The following is an 18,186-nucleotide window of genomic DNA, read 5'->3' as shown; positions in this document are numbered from 1 at the left end:
GCTTTGCTACACCTGACTCGCTTTCCATTGTCTAGTGAGAGAAATATCTTACCTGGGTATTATTAACCCCAGCTGAATTGCGCTCAAGTGTATAAACAAAAAAAAAACTCACTAAGGTTTAGGCAGATCCAGGTTTCAGGCACTTGATCAAATTGTGAAAGCAGTGTATGATAATATAATTTACAAAAACAATTTTTTTTTAGCACCAAATAGGAAACATTTTGACTTTTTGGCCCCTAGGGAGCAGTGATCTCTGTATAAGCCTGGCAACGCATTGAAATAACAATCTTGTACTAGCACTGCACCATTTTTCCTTTTTTAAGATTTCCATTTAAATCTCAAGTTACCAGTTACAATCTTTATTGTTTTCTTGGTTGGGGGAAGAAAAGCAGGTTTAGAAAGTTGGAGCATTCCACAAGTCTAGAATGACTATTGGTGGGCACATGTATACGTACAGTATAAGATAATATCACTTTAAAGGGAACCTGTCACCCCCAAAATCGAAGGTGAGGTAAGCCCACCTGCATCAGGGGCTTATCTACAGCATTCTGTAATGCTGTAGATAAGCCCCCTATGTATCCAGAAAGATGAGAAAAAGAGGTTAGATTATACTCACCCAGGGGCGGTCCCAGTTCTGTTCTGGTCTGATGGGCGTCGCGGTCCGGTCTGGGGCCTCCAATCTTCTCACGATGACGTCCTCTTCTTGTCTTCACGCTGCGGCTCCTGTGCAGGCGTACTTTCTCTGGCCTGTTGAGGGAAAGGTCAGAGAGGCCAGGCGCCTGCGCACTGCAGTACTTTGCTCTGCCCTCAACAGGGCAGACAAAGTACACCTGCGCCAGAACTGCAGCGTGAAGACAAGAAGAGGACGTCATCGTAAGAAGATGAGAGGCCCGGACCGGACCGCGACGCCCATCGGACCGGACCACAGCGGGACCGCCCCTGGGTGAGTATAATCTAACCTCTTTTTCTCATCTTTTAGGATACATCGGGGGCTTATCTACAGCATTACAGAATGCTGTAGATAAGCCCCTGATGCCGGTGGGCTTAGCTCACCTTCTGGAACAATACCATTTCTGGACATTATATGCATTAGAAGCCTCTGAATTTTCTATTTGTGTGCCATGCCTTTTCCTTCCCCAGCTTTCACCCGTCCCTTTAATAGCTAAAGTTTTGATTTGATCCTTCATTGCAGACAGATGTGTAGACAGATTTGAGTGTTTTTTTAACAGTGAATCAGTGTAGGGAGACAAAAAGTAAATTTGAAGATATATTACAGAGTCTCTTCACTTACGCTGTTGATTTATAAAAACAGATAACAGTGTAGTTACTATCTAAGGCCGGGGTCACACTTGCGTGTGCAATGTGAGAAACTCACACATCAATACCCGGCACTCGGACCGGATTATCCGGCTGCATAGAAATACATACAGCCGCACACTCCGGTCCCAAGTGCCTGCGGCAGTGCTGGGTATTGATGCGAGAGACTTGTGTGAGTTTCTTGCATTGCACACGCAAATGTGACCCCAGCCTAAAGAGGGTTGTCCTGGACTTTAACATTGATGACCTATCCTTGGGATAGGGCATCAATGTTTGATCGGTCGGAGCGAGACACAGGGCACCCACGCTAATCAGCTGTTCTCAGTGCCAGCGGCGACCGGAACTGCTCAGTTGCGAAGCTGCTAAGTACAGCTCCATCAACTGTATAGTAGCCGCAACTGGGTGCTACATAACTGGCAACTATTCGATTCATCAGGGACGTATATGCAATACCCAGCCATGGCCACTATTCCCACTATTGCATTGATGGAGCTGTGCAGCTTCACAACTGTACAAGTCCAGTGGCCCCGGCACCTGGTACAGCTGATTGGTGGTCGGGAGAGGAGGAGAGAACACCTGTCGTTGCACCCACCAATCAGACATTAATGACCTTTTCTAAGGGTAGACCATCAATGCTAAAGTCCCAGACAATCCCTTAAAGTAAAAGTGCCGCCAGGTATAACTAAAAATTGAATATTCAATAAAATAAACTTATACATTTATATATTTTTATTTTATCTATGCTATTTGCCAAGAAGAGATCAAAATTCTTTCCAAATTGGAAATTCCTTAGAAATCTTATTGCAGAAATGCATTGGAACATCTGCGAGGTGTTTGTGTGGGTTTCCTCCGAGTTCTCCGGTTTCCTCCCACACTCCAAAGACATACTGATAGAGAATTTAGATTGTGAGCCCCATCGGGGACAGTGACAATAATGTGTGCAAAACTGTAAAGCGCTGCAGAATATGTTGGCGCTATATAAATAAAGAGATTATTATTATTATCTTCCTGTTGAAAATGTAACAAATCCGTTTCACCGTTCAGTACTGTAGATCCATGGAGGAAAATCCAGAAAAACCTTCCAGGCATAAGTATCAATGGAAGATGAGGGAAATGTATGATTTTGATCTTTGCATAGATGAATACAATTATCAAGAATTTCTTATACATTGCACCATAGAAAACATGTCAGGGCCAGTAAGCAGTCAGGTGTTATTAGTAGCGCTGGTTTATGACCCGTGTACCCTGATTCATCTCATCATCTCATACTGTGCATTAGGGATTTATCAATAATATTGATCACAATGAACATGTAACGCCATGAAGTACTGTAGCTGTAATGATCACTGGCCTGTACCCTTGACCTCCATTACACAGCCATTAGACACCAAACTACAATATATATTTATGTTATCTCTGCTTTAAGCTGCTGGTTACTTTCCTTATCCTTGAATAATTATTCTGTATATTTCATTAAATTAGGTGACTAAACGATGGTTATAGCCTAGCTAAGTAATATTGCAGAAAACATAAATTCTTCATGTAACATTAATGACTGGATGGGGGTGAGTTGGTAGAAGAAGAATTGAGTCACGTTAAGAAACTGCTAAACTGGGAGTCGGTCACTAGATCAATTCACTTTCTCTTGCTTTTCAGAGTTGGTCTGGCTAAAGAAATGGGTTCTTGTATAGCAGTGTTCTCCAACTCCGATCCTCAAGATCAACCAACAGGTCACGTTTTCAAGATTTCCTTAGTATTGCCCAGGTGAAAATTGCATCACCTTCACAGGCAATAATATCATCACCTGTGAAATACTAAGGAAATCCTGAAAAAAATGACCTATCGGTGGCTCTTGAGGACCAGAGTTGGGGAACACTGTTGTATAGTATCACAAAGGCTTTGCCGAATAGAATAAAGCCAACGGGAGCAGGGACAACCTTTTAACTTTACATATGGTGCAATTGCTGTCACGGAGTCTAACTCTAATGTTTGATCTGGATAAATATAACAACTTAAAGGGGTTGTTCAATACCGAAGATTAATATGCAAATTGATAGAGGTTTTGCTAGGGTATGCTCACAGAGTTTTAAATGTGAATTTTGGCTCTTCTACCCCGCTGTAATCTGTCTAAAAAGAGCCCACAAGCCTCCTTCTGTTATAACTAATGGACAATCTGTGTAACCGCTCATACAGCTGTGGATTTTTCTGATGCAGTTTTGAAGGTAGCCATATTCAGAGTAAAGGGGTTGTCCACTACTTGGACAATCTCTCCTGGAATCACTATGTTTTCCCCCAAGTAAAATAACACTTATACTCACTCACATCTAGTGCTGGCGCCATTCCAGCTGTGGCAGCACTGGATCTCCTGAGTCTATAACAATAACGTAAGAATGTCACGCGATCACTGAGGCCAATCAGCGCTGGCTTCACTCTTCCCGCCTTCAGACAAATCAAGAAATCCAGGGGATGTGAAAGCAGCAGCTCTCACTTCCTCCATATGTTAATTAAGTCCATAGGAGAGAAGGGTGAAGCTAGCGCTGATTGGCTGCAGGGATCATGTGACATAGTATGTTATTCAAGCCCCGGGAGAGCCAATGCCGACACTATTACTATTTTACTATATTACTAGTTTACTTCTGCCTGCAGAAGGTTTTTTTTACCTATATATATATATATATATATATATATATATATATAATATTCATTATTTAAACTAGGGGGCAGGTCAGTGAGGGATCAGTCACCTGTCAGAAGCCATACTGGTGAATACCTAATCAGAGCACCACATTAAGACCCCCACAGGCCGCCCCGGAGCACGGGCATATAATTAACTCAACACTGAAAATAAAGATTAAACAACCACAAGACAGATTTCATCAACCCAAGGTATCATTAATCAGTATAACGGCGCCGACCTGACACTGTCTGTAGGTTACTGTGCACAATCCTGCTGACAGGTTCACTTTAAGGCATAAAAAGTTGAACATTGACTGTGGAAGATGCCGACTCATCTGACAATGGCTTGTGCTATTGGTAGAATTTTCTTTTAACCTCAAATTACTGTGTAGACAGTCTCCCCCCATTTGTCTGCAATCTACCTAATCGCCATATCCCTCAGTCATTATGTCAATTATCCATTGCCTGAATTGTTGCTATTCTGGGTAATATTAGAAGCAAAATAATAAACAAGCAAATTAAAGATTTAAGATGGCATTTCTTATTAGTCATATTTTTAGCTCTAAGTGGCCGCTTATTTTAGTGACCTATTGTTCCATCTTGATCTTTCTGAAAAGACGATAGAATCGCAGTTTATTGACAAGCGTGTCATCTATGGATGAAGTAGCGTGCACTTCAAAAGTGATGAGACAGCAGATAAACATGGTGAACTTTATGCTATTTATATGCATTATATTTATAGTATTTATAAAAAAAAGTTTAGAAAATTAAGATATTTCCTCTAGCAAACTTATTTCAATTATCGGCACTATAGAAATATTAGGCAATATTGCCAATTTTTATTTGTACTCATATAGTAAATATGTCAAACTATATATTAAAGGAAAATCACAAATGTGATTACCATTGATTATGGTGTCATCACATATATAAAATATATTTACGGTATATTCATTTTGATATTTTAGCTTTTTTTGTTTTTAGTTTGTTTTAACTCTTTATGAAACAAAGATCTCCTGCTATTGCCCGCAGGACGTCTATTGTAAGCAAGTTTTATCATGAAATCAAAGAACAGTGCCGGCCGCAGATCCTCTCCAGTTCCATCAGGTTGGATGGTGAACATTGGTGGACAGCTATTTTCAGGTCTCTCCAGAGATGCTCAATTGGGTTTAGGTCAAGGCTCTGGCTTGGCCTGTCAAAAATGGTCACAGAGTTGTTCTGAAGCCACTCCTTTGTTATTTTAGCTGTGTGCTTAGAGTCATTGTCTTGTTGAAAGGTGAACCTACGGCCAAGTCTGAGGTCCAGAGCACTGTGGAAGATGTTTTCATCCAGGATATTTCTGGTCTGGCCGCATTCATGTTTCCTTCAATGACAACCAGTCGTCCTGTCCCTGCAGCTGAAAAACACCCCCATAGCATGATGCTGCCACCACCATGTTTAACTGTTGGGATTGTATTGGGCAGGTGATGAGCAGTGCCTGCTTTTCTCCACACATACCGCTTAGAATTATCACCAAAAAGGTCTATCTTTGTCTCATCAGACCAGAGAATCTTATTTCTCATAGTCTGCGAGTCCTTCATGTGTCCTTCATGTGTTTTTCTAGCAAACTTTATGCAGGTTTTCATATGTCTTGCACTGAGGAGAGGCTTCCATTGGGCCACTCTGCCATAAAAGTCTGACTGGTGGAGGGCTGCAGTGATAGTTGGCTTTATGGAACTTTCTCCCATTTCCCTACTGCATCTCTGGAGCTCAGCCACAGTGATATTGGGGTTCTTCTTTACTACTCTCACCAAGGCTCTTCTCCCACGATTGCTCAGTTTGGCTGGACGGCCAGGTCTAGGAAGACTTCTGGTGGTGCCAAACTTCTTCCATTTAAGGATTATGGAGGCCACTGTGCTCTTAGAAACTTAGAGTACTGCAGAAATTCTGTTGTAACCTTGGCCAGATCTGTGCCTTGCCACAATTCTGTCTCTGAGCTCCTTGGCCAGTTCCTTTGGCCTCATAATTCTCATTTGGTCTGACATGCACTGTGACCTGTGAGGTCTTATATAGACCGGTGTGCGCCTTTCCAAATCAGTCCTATCAGTTTAATTAAACACAGCTGGCCTCCAATGAAGGAGTAGAAACATCTCAAGGAGGATCACAAGGAAATGGACAGCATGTGAATTAAATATAAGTGTCTGAGCAAAGGGTCTGAATACTTATGACTAGGGTTGAGCGACTTTTACTTTTTTAAGATCGAGTCGGGTTTCGCGAAACCCGACTTTCTCAAAAGTCGAGTCGAGTGAAATCGACCGATTATCGTGAAAAGTCGGGGATCTACTGAAACACGAAACCCAATGCAAGTCAATGGGAAATCTCATCTCTCTCTCTCTCCTCCGTCCCTGCACAGCAAAGCTGGTGTTGCACATTGCAAATCGCTACAGCACACAAGCGATAAGATGGCGATAGGCGTGCACGCCCCTGAGACCTATGCCATCACGCTACCCACACTCCTTCATTGGCTGAAAAAATGGCACTAAACGCGTCATACGAAACGTGACTTTGGCGCGAAGATCGCCGACCGCATGGCCGATCCCACATTAGGATCGGGTCGGGTTTCATGAAACCCGACTTTGCCAAAAGTCGGCGACTTTTGAATTTGTCCGATCCATTTCGCTCAAGCCTACTTATGACCATATGATATATCAGTGTTTCTTTTTTATTAAATTTGCAAAAAATTCTACATTTCGGTTTTTTTTCAGTCAAGATGGGGTGCAGATTGTACATTAATGAGAAAAAAATGAACTTTTTTTAATTTACCAAATGGCTGTAATGAAACCCACTGTAGCTTAAGTACTTAAGTTTACAGAAGCAATACAGGAAAACAGGAGGTCCCAGTAAACATTTCTAAAAACTATTCTAAAAAACACGATGAGTTTTTGAGCAACTCAAAATTAAAAATGTACAGCTATGGCAAAAATTAAGAGACCACTGCAAAATTTTCAGTTTGTCTGATTTTTCTCAGTTCCAACAATAAATTTTGTATTTATTTTCTGAAAATGAAAAATGTTCAAAATAACAAAAAAAATGCATTGCTTGCAGACCTCAAATAAAAAAAACAACAAGTTCATAGTAATTTAGAAACAACAATGCTAATGTTCCGAAATCAATATTTCGCAGAATAACCATGATTTTTAATTACAGCTTTCATGCGTCTTGGCATGCTTTTCACCAGTCTTTTGCACTGCTTTTGGTTGATCTTATGCCAATCCTGCGGCAAAAATGTAAGCAGTTCTTTGTTTGATGGCTTGTGACTATCCATCTTCCTCTTGATTACATTCCAGAGGTTTAAGGGTTGAGGTCTGGAGATTGGGCTGGCCATGACAGAAATTTGTTATGGTGGTCCTTCATCCACACCTTGATTTACCTAGCTGTGTGGCATGGTGCATTGTCCTGCTGAAAAAACCAATCCTCAGGAGCTGGGGAACATTGCCTGAGCAGAAGGAATCAACTGTTTTTCCAGGATAACCTTGTTTGCGGCTTGATTCATACGTCCTTCGCAAAGATTAACCTGCCCAATTCCAGCCTTGCTGAAGCATCCCCAGATCATCACCGATCCTCCACCAAATTTCACACTGGGTGCAAGACACTGTGGTTTGTACGCCTCTCCAGGTCTCCGTCTAACCATTAGATGACCAGGTGTTGGGCAAAGCTGAAAATTAGACTCAACAGAGAAAATTACCTTACTCCTGTCCTCTATTGTCCAATCCTTATGGTCTTTGCCAAATGTCAGCCTGGCTCTCCTTTGCTTCACATTGATGAAAGGCTTTTTTCCAGCCTGTTATGAACTGTTCTTGCCATGAACCTCACCCCAGCTGCCATTTGCCATTCCTTTTGTAGGTCATTTGATTTAATCCTGCGGTTGCTGAGTGGCATTCGAATAAGATGATGGTCATCCCGGTCAGTGGAGAATCGTTTTTGCCCTCTGCCGGTCTGTAGCTTTGTTGTCCCCAATGTCTGCTGCTTTACCTTGTGGTAGTGGACTGCCATCTTAGAATTTTTAAGGATGGAGGCAACATGACGCTCTCTGTGTCCCTCTGCTAGTAAAGCCAGAATTGAACCCATCTTTTCCTCACTCAAGCCTTTTCTTTTTAACTCCTTTGGCATGGATAAAAGTTATTTTTTCATTCCTATTACTTTTTTGATATTACTAGCACTTGTTTTGCCATCCAGCTCATCCTATTGCAAGAGGATTGTGAACACCACAGCAGGGTTTTTTATACTTTCCTTCATTAAATAAGATTTGGTTCAGGTGATCACCTAATCAGAAGCACATTAAGTAGTACGAGCTGTCCTCTGGTTGGATTGCAACAGACACTGGAATGGAATGGCTGTCAGACATGTAGAGAAGCTGATTTTTATAAAACTCTGCAGTGGTCTCTAATTTTTGCCAGAGTTCTATATCTACAACACACTGTGCAGTAGTTAAATGTAAGGATCAAAAATGACCCAAATGTCTAAGAAAATGGGTAGAAGATGTTAGAACTATCCCCATGCTTGGTTGGAAGTTTTAAAAGATATATACCATCTATAAAGGCCTTACATAACACTTCCTAGCATTGCCTTTCACTGCTGCTATGGTCTTTGCTGATCAGCTAAAAAAGTGATGACGTGATGCTGCAGACAGTCACTGAGTTCAAGCAGCTCTACTGATGTAGACAGCACAAGCTGGTGAAATCATTGATTGACTGCATTGCTGTAAACATGACATCACTGCTGCAGCCAATTAGCAAAGATCGGAGCAGCAGCGAGAGGCATTGATGGCCCGTGGGAGAGCGTTGTTTGTCATGTTTTGTTTTTTTCAATCCCTAAGCCTACGGAGAAATAATCGGTGAAACTGCACACCCCTCCTTGGCTCTTGGGCAAGTGATAATTCCTTAAAATGTTTCTTTTAATTATTCTATTGAAATAAATTAACCAATAATGAGAACTTTATACAACAATTACTAAACTTACCAAATTCTGCTCTACGACGTACACTTGTTAATCCATCTTGGTGAGAAGGGCATAGAGGTTGACCATTTACAGGAGAAATGCTGCAGTTTTTAACACATTATGTGTAGATATCAAAAGGACATTCACACTTCAGATAAGCAAAAAGTATGCTCTATTTTTTGCTTATCTGAAGTGCGAATGTCCTCTTTATACTCAACCTGCTTCAGTGTTAGACGGTTGGTGGCGGGATCATGGTGTCCATTTGCCCTAATTCAAAATGTCAGAGGGCAGAATTAGAGTCTCTTTTATGGCATCTAGCAGTCACCAAAAAGTTCCAAATTAAGTTAGCTCTCGCCCTTACAAGATCAGTAGCTTATAAGTCTGATGCTATCTCTGCCTCCCGGTGCATTGCATTCCAATAATCCAGGAGTCATCAAAGAAATTGGTTAGAGGATACATATCTTCTGTGTTTTACACATTAATTCCCAATTACAGATGTTCCCATATAAGTTCTCTTTTTTTTGTGACGAATACACATCTCCCCTCCCAGCATATGCAATAACTTTTGATCGAAGAGAGATGCAAAATGCCAATATTGCACTGGATGTAAATATGTATTTACTTTTTCTATTGTACGTACATATCCCAGGGTGAAAGAAAAATACACATGCTTTTGTAATACTCTTTTGGGAGATGTTAATGCTGTATGTGTCTACATGTAGCAACTCATTAGTTGTGAGATACATTATTGATTGAAGAGACTTTTGTTAGTATGTTGACTTTTCGTCTTGAGAAGTTAAAATCCTTAATAAAATTCACATTAGGTCTATCTGGTGGCATTTGTGTCAATGGTGGGACATATCTGGTTTCTTCATGGGTTTCATTTTTCTGTTTCTATACCAAGAAAACAGAACTTGTTTGCATCATTTTATTTTTATTTTTTTTACCCATGTTGTTTAGGACTTTAATATTTTTATACATTTAGAGGGAAACAAAACCAAAGGTCTATAATAGCCCTTTTCGTATGTAGTTTGTTGGTCCCTGTTATCTGTTATTTTAGGCAGGGGAGAGACTGAATGTTCTGTTCTGCAATAGATGATGGGTAGTTATCTCAAAGTGGTTTCATTGTACAATATGTCCAGTTCTGAGAACCTCCAGAAACATTCTCATACATATGAGTGAATGTCATTTAGCGCTCTTCGTGAAAGGTCTTGTGTACACAACTGTATTACCGTACTCTTCCTTAAGGTACCTTCACAATCAGCAACTTTACAACGAGAACGACAGCGATCCGTGACGTTGCAGCGTCCTGGATAGCGATCTCGTTGTGTTTGACACGCAGCAGTGATCAGGATCCTGCTGTGCCATCGCTGGTCGTCGCTGAAAGTCCAGAACTTTATTTCGTCGCCAGGTCGGCGTGTATCGTCATGTTTGACAGCAAAAGCAACGATGCCTGTAATGTTTTACATAGAGCCAACAAACAGCGAGAATGATAAGTGAGTCGCCGTTGCGTCACTGGATCGCTCCTGCATCGTTCTGGTGTTGCCGGTGTTTGACGTCTCTACAGCGACCTAAACAGCGACGCTGCAGCGATCGGCTCGTTGTCTATATCGCTGCAGCGTCGCTGAGTGTGACGGTACCTTTACAACCTCCGCGTTGTATGAAGCTAAAAAATGGCACCTATACAAGTCCACGTAGCTTTAGCATGCCTATAATGTCATACTAAGGCATGTGTGTACATCAGCTCTCTAATAAAATGCTCCATGGCCTCCTTCAAACACCTTTTTTTCTGTGTTTGTTCTAAGTGTTTAAGCCTATGTGCGCACTGAGGATGTTTTGGGGCAGAAACTGAGTTGATGCTTCAACTTTTTGAGGAGGATTTTAAAAGTTTCCTTTTAGTTTCTGCTCAGATTCCAAAAAGACTTTGTGCAGGTACCCGGATGAAGCTTTTAACATGCATTGTAGTGGCATATTTTATTTAGTGTTTTTTTTTTCTGGCACATTTGTGGTTCTAAGGAGAAACCTATGAAGAAAGTACCAAATATACCATACCAAGATTCTACTTTTTGAAGAAAAATAAACAGATCAGAAAAGTGCTACACGATACCAAAAGCAAGTTTCCTCTATATGCAGAAATTTTTTATTTCACTTTAGACTCTAAAATCTGAACAGCATTTTTTTTTAACAAAAAAAGGCAAAAAAGAGGCAAAAAATGCTGTTTGCATTTTTTTGTTCCAGAATATTGAGTAGGACTGGTTGGCATATCATGGTGTCATGGATAGTCTTGTCTCCTTGTCTACAAAAAGAAGAAAATGAGCAAGGAAAGAAAGATCACAGCCTGCCATTGTTACACAGAAAGAGCTTTACAAAGCTAACTAGGCATTTCATTTTACTTTGGCGAGCACTGATCATGCCATGTAATTTTTCATCCCGATTTGGGTACACCTTGACGCGGTAGGATTCCTTTTACTCTTTTTTCTTTTTGGCCAGCGTGAACATGCTTTTATACGTTGCATGCATACAAACTTATACTCTGGCTCATTTTTCTCGGTTTATCTATGCAATTCGTCAGTAGCTTGTTACAAAGGCAGAGCTGAGCAGTTTGTTGTATGGTTTTGTTGGAAATGATTCAGCATAACTTGTAACTTGTGATCTATAATCTAAACTCATGCTCATTTGGGGATTGGAAGTCCAGAAGTCAAGTTGGTGGTCCATCTGGATAGTCTTTCTGTATGGGAGTGCATAGAAAGACAGCTGTCAATCATATATTAGGACCACCCACTGGACTCCTAAGCCCAGAGTGAACCATAGTTTACATTGAAAGATTATCGGTTATGCTAAATTCTTGTCTACAAAGCTATAAATCAAAATCTTCATCTCCTCCCACTCTAGGACTGTTTGCAGATAGAGCAATATTTTCATTGTGACAGGTTTCTTTTTACATCATTAGAAAAATTAGAAGCATTAAAACCCTACTGTACATTAGTATCATTAGTATATGACATGGTGAATGATTAGTCCCCCCCCCTACTGGAAGTATTAATAGGTTCTATGGGTAATGCAAAACAGTCAGTGTAATATTTAGTTGACTTTTATGCAGAAAATATACATCAAAAAATACTTTAATAGATTTGTCATTTAGGGAAACAGACTGCCGAGGTAAAGCGTTTTTAAGATTTCTAAGTGAAATTGATCATAAGCAGCTGGAAACTGTACTACTATAGAGTAAGGAAATGCTATATCTACCCCATTAAAACCTGCATAGTCTCAACATTGTATTTTTATTGCCATATATAACAAAGTGATTTTAAGTCAATGTTTATCATCGGTTTTTAGGAGCCTTTTAGGTTTATTGTGAGAAGCCCTGTCGTCCACCTGGATGTACATTTAATCCCATGCATGTGCTTTAAATCCAGCCTTGTGTGTTTGTTTAGGAAGGTGGGAACTGATTACATCCACCAGTGCTGCGCTCTCTGGCATATGTTCCCTACTGGCTTAGAATGGCAGCTATTTCCCTCCTACGATCAGGAATGTTTAAACAAAACAAATGCATAATGCGAGTCTATCTCACTCTCTTTGCCACCTGCTTTGCTGTAGTGTGGAGCTTACATTCAGAGCTTTAGTGATCTTGCTGCACTTATTTTCAACATCTACAAGCCAGCGTGCCGAGGAAAGCTGGAACGGCAAAACCCTTTAGTGCAGCGCTTCACCAATTCTATATTTTTTGCCTACATAGTGCAGGATTATTATGTATACATTGCTTATTCTTATTTTGTTTGACGTTCCATTTCTGTGTTGCTTGCCATTTTTACTTAGTCTTCCTCTCTGGTAAGGTAATACATAATACAGACTACATCTGCCATATTGTCTCTGGCTTTGCAGCTAGAACTGAGTCTCATCTCTGTGCAATTGCTCTATCTAAAGTCAGCAGTGATAGTGAACTAATGTCCAAGAACTCACAAATATAAATTCTTTATATGTGATGCAGCTTTAGCCTTTCTCCTCTGCCTCCTGCTTGTGATTGCTTCTGCCTGTCAACTCTTACAAGAGGGAGGCAGGGGCGGTAGGCTACATCTAATTGGATTAATGAAGTAGATTCTGCCCCTTGCACTGATACATATAGACAGGCAGGATAAGCCAGGGGGCTTTTATACATTCGAGTAACCATTGTATAAGACTCGCCTACTTTACATTTGCTTAGTAATATAAAACATAAATTATATCTTCATGTGCACACAAAGGAACAAAAAAGTTGGTACTTCCTGGGGAGAGATCTATACGGGGCCAGGAGGGATTTGATAGGTGATGATGGTATACTGTAGTTCACACAAAGTCACAGACTGACATCCCATCTACGAAGGAAACTATGCACCAAACTAGCATATATTCAAGGCTGCTCAGGATAAAAGCATTCATAATGTATAAATGCAGCAGATTACACTAGAATATTGCAGGTTCGTTAGCTTAAAAAGTTTAGCAGGAGTGTTAGGTGAATAAAAAAAAAATCATCATTTGTTCAATTGTATGTGTAAGGAAAACCCTTGACAATGTTTTCTGTATCTTTATTTGTAGTGCTTGTGTTACTCTTTGTTTCCTCTCGCTATCTGATTCCTAGAAATATTTAGCCTGGTATCCCTTGAATTCTATATCACACTTGAGAGCTCTCCATGCCCGTCTGAGTGCACAGATAACACGATGGATGTTTTGGAATTTTTTTGCTCCGAGTTCTAAGAAATTGTAACATATTTGATAGCAGTGATGAGAGATGTATAATATGTTTTACTATATGTACATGGAAACTTTAATATTGTAATCTCACAAGTTTTAGCAGAATTAAAAGACAAATCTGTCGCTTAAAATGTCCAATGCAAAAGGGGTATTTAAAGCAGATAAAAAGAAAACATGAAAAATAGTGAAAAATGCTTTTGTGATTGTTGTTTGTAAAGCAGCATAAGTATATAAATCATTCTTTTATTTACCAGGTGTCTCCTTCGGACCTTGAAATGAGTAAGATGCAGCTGCTGATGCCTCATCGGCTCTCCGTAGAATACATGGACGTGCCGTTTCAGAGACAGCGGGCAGTGAGTGCAGTCAGCGTCCTCACCAATGCCATGGAAGGTAAACATCTGTATAATGAGGGAACTATCGGTGCAGGTCACATGTGAAGACCACTACATTTATAGAATTATGGAAACAAGTGTCCCACTCCGCACCTTCAAAAAGAATCCCTGAAAAATTGCTTTTCATGATGATAAATTAATTGGATCAAAGCAGAACAACCCCAAAAAATAAAGTTAAATAGTGGGGTTTTTTTTGTATATGAAATGGATTCTGGTCCAAGAAAGAATGCTGACAGATACACTTCCTATATATAGTGAAGGATGACAGATTTCTTGCAGTGGACCAGACATATTCATTGATAGGCAATTTTTATGGTACGACTACATCATGCAAAGCATCTTATCCAGAAAATTGTATTTTTGAATTGTCAGACTTATTTAACTGTACCATACACACCCACACAAGATGGCTGTAGTTCACAGTTTTTGTCAGATGTTTTGACATTTATTCAGTGAATTTATATTAGACACATCCAAAAATAAACCACGTTACAAATCGCATTATCAAAAAATTACTATTTAAATATATACCTATGATCACATTCTTTTCTTATCTTTTCAGGTGTGTGAGTACAAAAAATTTTAGAAACTATTTTAAAAAATTTGGAAAAATTCAGGATTTAGTTTGTCATTCTTCAGATTGAAAATGAGGATAAGGCTGGTTATGAATGTAGTCCAGCAATAAAACTGACTTTTTTTTTAACAATACTGTAATTCATGTTCTATCCATATTCCCAGGCTCGGACTGGCCCACAGCGGTTCAAGTGAATTTCCCGGTGGGCCCTTGAGCATTAGTCGCTCCACCACCCCTCCACATGAGGCGTAGTTGGCACAATACACTTCATTCACTATGTACTGACAAGGGCAGCATCTATTCATTCATGTAGTGACCTACCTAGTTTATTATATAGAAACATAGGTAATTCTGAGAGAGAGGGTAATGCAATATTTGCCTGTAACAGTGGGCCCCTAAAGTCAATGTTAATTGTGCCTCCCTTGGCACTCTACTTTGACACTGCATTTGCCATCCATGTGTCCTCTGTAAATTAGTTTTGTGTATCCATTTTATATCTTCCTATGTTAATAAAATATCAGATGCAATACAGTTGATTCATATGAGATCCATTTTTTTTTGTCTTAACCAAAAAATGGAAAAGACTAGTGCATGGTGAGATTTTTTTTCACATAGACACTCAGTAAAACCTTCACCTGAACAGCCAAATTGAATAATATTGGTCTTGTCCTGTCTTTGTGCTATCAGATTTCAGCACACACAGAATACATAGAACTTGGTGCCCAAAATACTTTATGTATTTAGACTGTTCATAGTGAAGAAAGCCTGGTCACCGGATTACTGAGAAAAGTGTTCTAGGTGTAATGGAATACAAAAATGCAGGAAATACACCAACTGTGACTCTCCTGTACCCCTCCCCAGAAACACTAAATGGTAAAATTAATTATAACAATTATAATATAATTATATATGAGAGTAACGTTTACATTCATTTAGGAATAATAACAATTTCTGAAATGGAATGTATTATCATCATGAGGATAAACCAGAAAATATACAGTAATGTAGACTTGCTTTTTCTACAGTTCAGAGGTTTGGCTCATGAAAAACATTTTTATCAAACTATCCACTGGATAGGCAATAAATGTGGAATCAGTAGAATTCCCACTGCTGCTACCTTCACCAATTACCACTGCTGGAACCCTCATCAATCACTAAATTGCGGATCCTGATGCCTCCATGGTTAGGACAAACTGTATAGGGTTACGCAGTTGCACATGCACGCTATGGCTCCGTTATTGTCTATGAGACTTACGGAGATAGCTGAGCGCTGTACTCGGCTCTTTCCACCATCCTAATAAACAATGAATGGAGAGGATGAATGGAGGATCAAGCTGATGATATAGCAAGTCAATCACTGCTGAGTTAATTGATTGTTCCTCATAACGTTCATCAATGTGGGCAGCACATCCCTGCTTACTTGATGCTTAAAAAATGCGATCAATGACAAATGAATGTTTTGTCGTTTGGGGATCTATATTGAGACTTATTTACTAGTGATAATGTTTGGGAATGAAAATTCATTCAAATATCCTTTTCGTCAATCATCGCCCCATGTATATTGGCTTTTACCTGAACAAACTGCTTTTCTGTTCATTGAAACATTTCTCTGAAAATGATTGTGGGACAGAATAAGCAGCCATTATGGACAGGTCATGAAGGGTTAAGTTGTCCTAAATTTGTAAATCAAGTATTCAGGAGGTTCAATCTTCAGTATTTCTGGAGAGTCCCATGTAATTGGCCAGTTTATATAATGAAGTCTTAAGTGTATTCTACTGACGATAGCCATGGCTACTTTATCTGGTAGCGATTAAAAACCTGACAGGTCTGTGCATTTGTGAAGAATTTATAAACCTAAACTCCATACATCATTTAAGTCTGTTTTCAGACTTGGAAACTTCATTCTTATAAATGTTAAATGAAGTAAAAAAATATACCTTGCGATAAAAAATAAAATGAAAAAAATCACGCAATACGTGAAACTATCTGAGTATCACATTACTTAAATAGCAACACCTCAGAGCAAATGTGTTCTAGACAATATGGGGAAAAAAAAATCAATATATATAGTTATTAGCGATGAGCGAACGTGTTGGGATAAGGTGTTATCTGAGCATGCTCGGGTGCTAACTGAGTGACTTAGGCGTGCTCGAATAACATGTTTGAGTCCCTGCGCCTGCATGTTCATGTCTCTTGGCTGTTTGACAGCTGCAACACATGCAGGGATTGCCTAACAAACAGGTAATCCCTGCTTGTGTTGCCAGGGTCACCATCACAGCATTACTGCCCTTACTGGCGTATAGGGCCCAGTGAGCATATGGGGTCCAGACCGGGCCCCCCTCTTCTGCTCATCGTACACTAACACTGTATGCAGTGCTCCTGTGTAGAACGTTACTGGTGATCACTGTATTACCTGTACACTAACACTATACACTATATACTATGTACAGATCTCCTGTGTATAGGGGCAGTGTTGTAGTATTTGGTCACTATGTGGTGGTAATATGTGGTCTGTTCATGGAGTGACAGTATTTGTCCCATGTATGTGGTATTATTCGGTCACAATGTGGTAGTAATATGTTGTCCGGCCATGGTGTGGCGGTATTTGTCCCTTGTATGTGGTATTATTTATTCACTATGTGGTGGTAATATGTGGTCTGTTCATGGAGTGACAGTATTTGTCCCATGTATGTGGTATTATTCGGTCACAATGTGGTAGTAATATGTTGTCCTGCCATGGTGTGGCGGTATTTGTCCCTTGTATGTGGTATTATTTATTCACTATGTGGTGGTGATATGTGGTTTGGCCATGGTTTGATGGCATTTGTCCTGTGTTCTAGTCATGGTGAGGCAGTATTTGTCCCTTGTATGTGATAATGTTCATTCACTATGTGGTGGTAACATGTGGTCCGGCCATGGTGTGATGCATTTGTCCCGTGTATATGGTATTATTGCTCATTTTAAAAATTGTATGTGACACATTCCGTAAAAGAAAAATAAAGAAAAATATACCTAAAAAGAGTATTGGATATTTTAACAAAATGTTTAAAAGGCTACAATAGAGTAGGGCTCGGCCAAAAGAGTCTATCTTGTTGTGGTGGCAGCTTAAAAATATTTTGGCCAAAACAAAACTGATGGCTGTGTATGTAATATGGTGTTTGAACTGTTAATGTGTGATTGAAGTGGACGTGGAGCAGAAGTGGAGTGGGTGGTGGGACTGTGAAATGTTTGATGGGTGGAGGTGGAGTTAGGGTATAACCTGGGATGAGTCTAAAGGGGGATGACAATTTGGCCAATATGGTGCTCTGAAATTCCTGGTGGCAGCCCTGTGTGTTGCGGATGTCAAACAGCCACAAGACATGCAGCCGTGGGGACTTGAACATATTTTTCGAACACGCTAAAGACACTCAGTTATCACACGAGCATGCTCAGATAACACCTTATCAGAGCTTGATCACTCATCACTAATAGTTATAGCATAACATATGAAGCCATGTACATATCTAGTATTGTCTGTCCCTC

The 18,186-nt window shown here is 40.0% G+C and overlaps 1 protein-coding gene across 1 annotated transcript in view; it reads left to right on the top strand.

Moving 5' to 3' along the window:
• Window positions 1-18,186, top strand: part of LOC138641943 (sodium channel protein type 5 subunit alpha-like) — a 476,947-nt gene that overhangs the window by 278,045 nt on the left and 180,716 nt on the right. The window contains exon 13 of the mRNA XM_069729776.1: window positions 13,953-14,088. Coding sequence (XP_069585877.1) covers window positions 13,953-14,088 — 136 coding nt within the window. The remainder of the gene's footprint in view (window positions 1-13,952; window positions 14,089-18,186) is intronic.

Source organism: Ranitomeya imitator, chromosome 6 (genome assembly GCF_032444005.1).
Source record: "Ranitomeya imitator isolate aRanImi1 chromosome 6, aRanImi1.pri, whole genome shotgun sequence".
NCBI lineage: Eukaryota > Metazoa > Chordata > Amphibia > Anura > Dendrobatidae > Ranitomeya > Ranitomeya imitator.
Note: the sequence above shows the minus strand (reverse complement) of the source record. Positions and strands in the feature narration are given on the sequence as shown.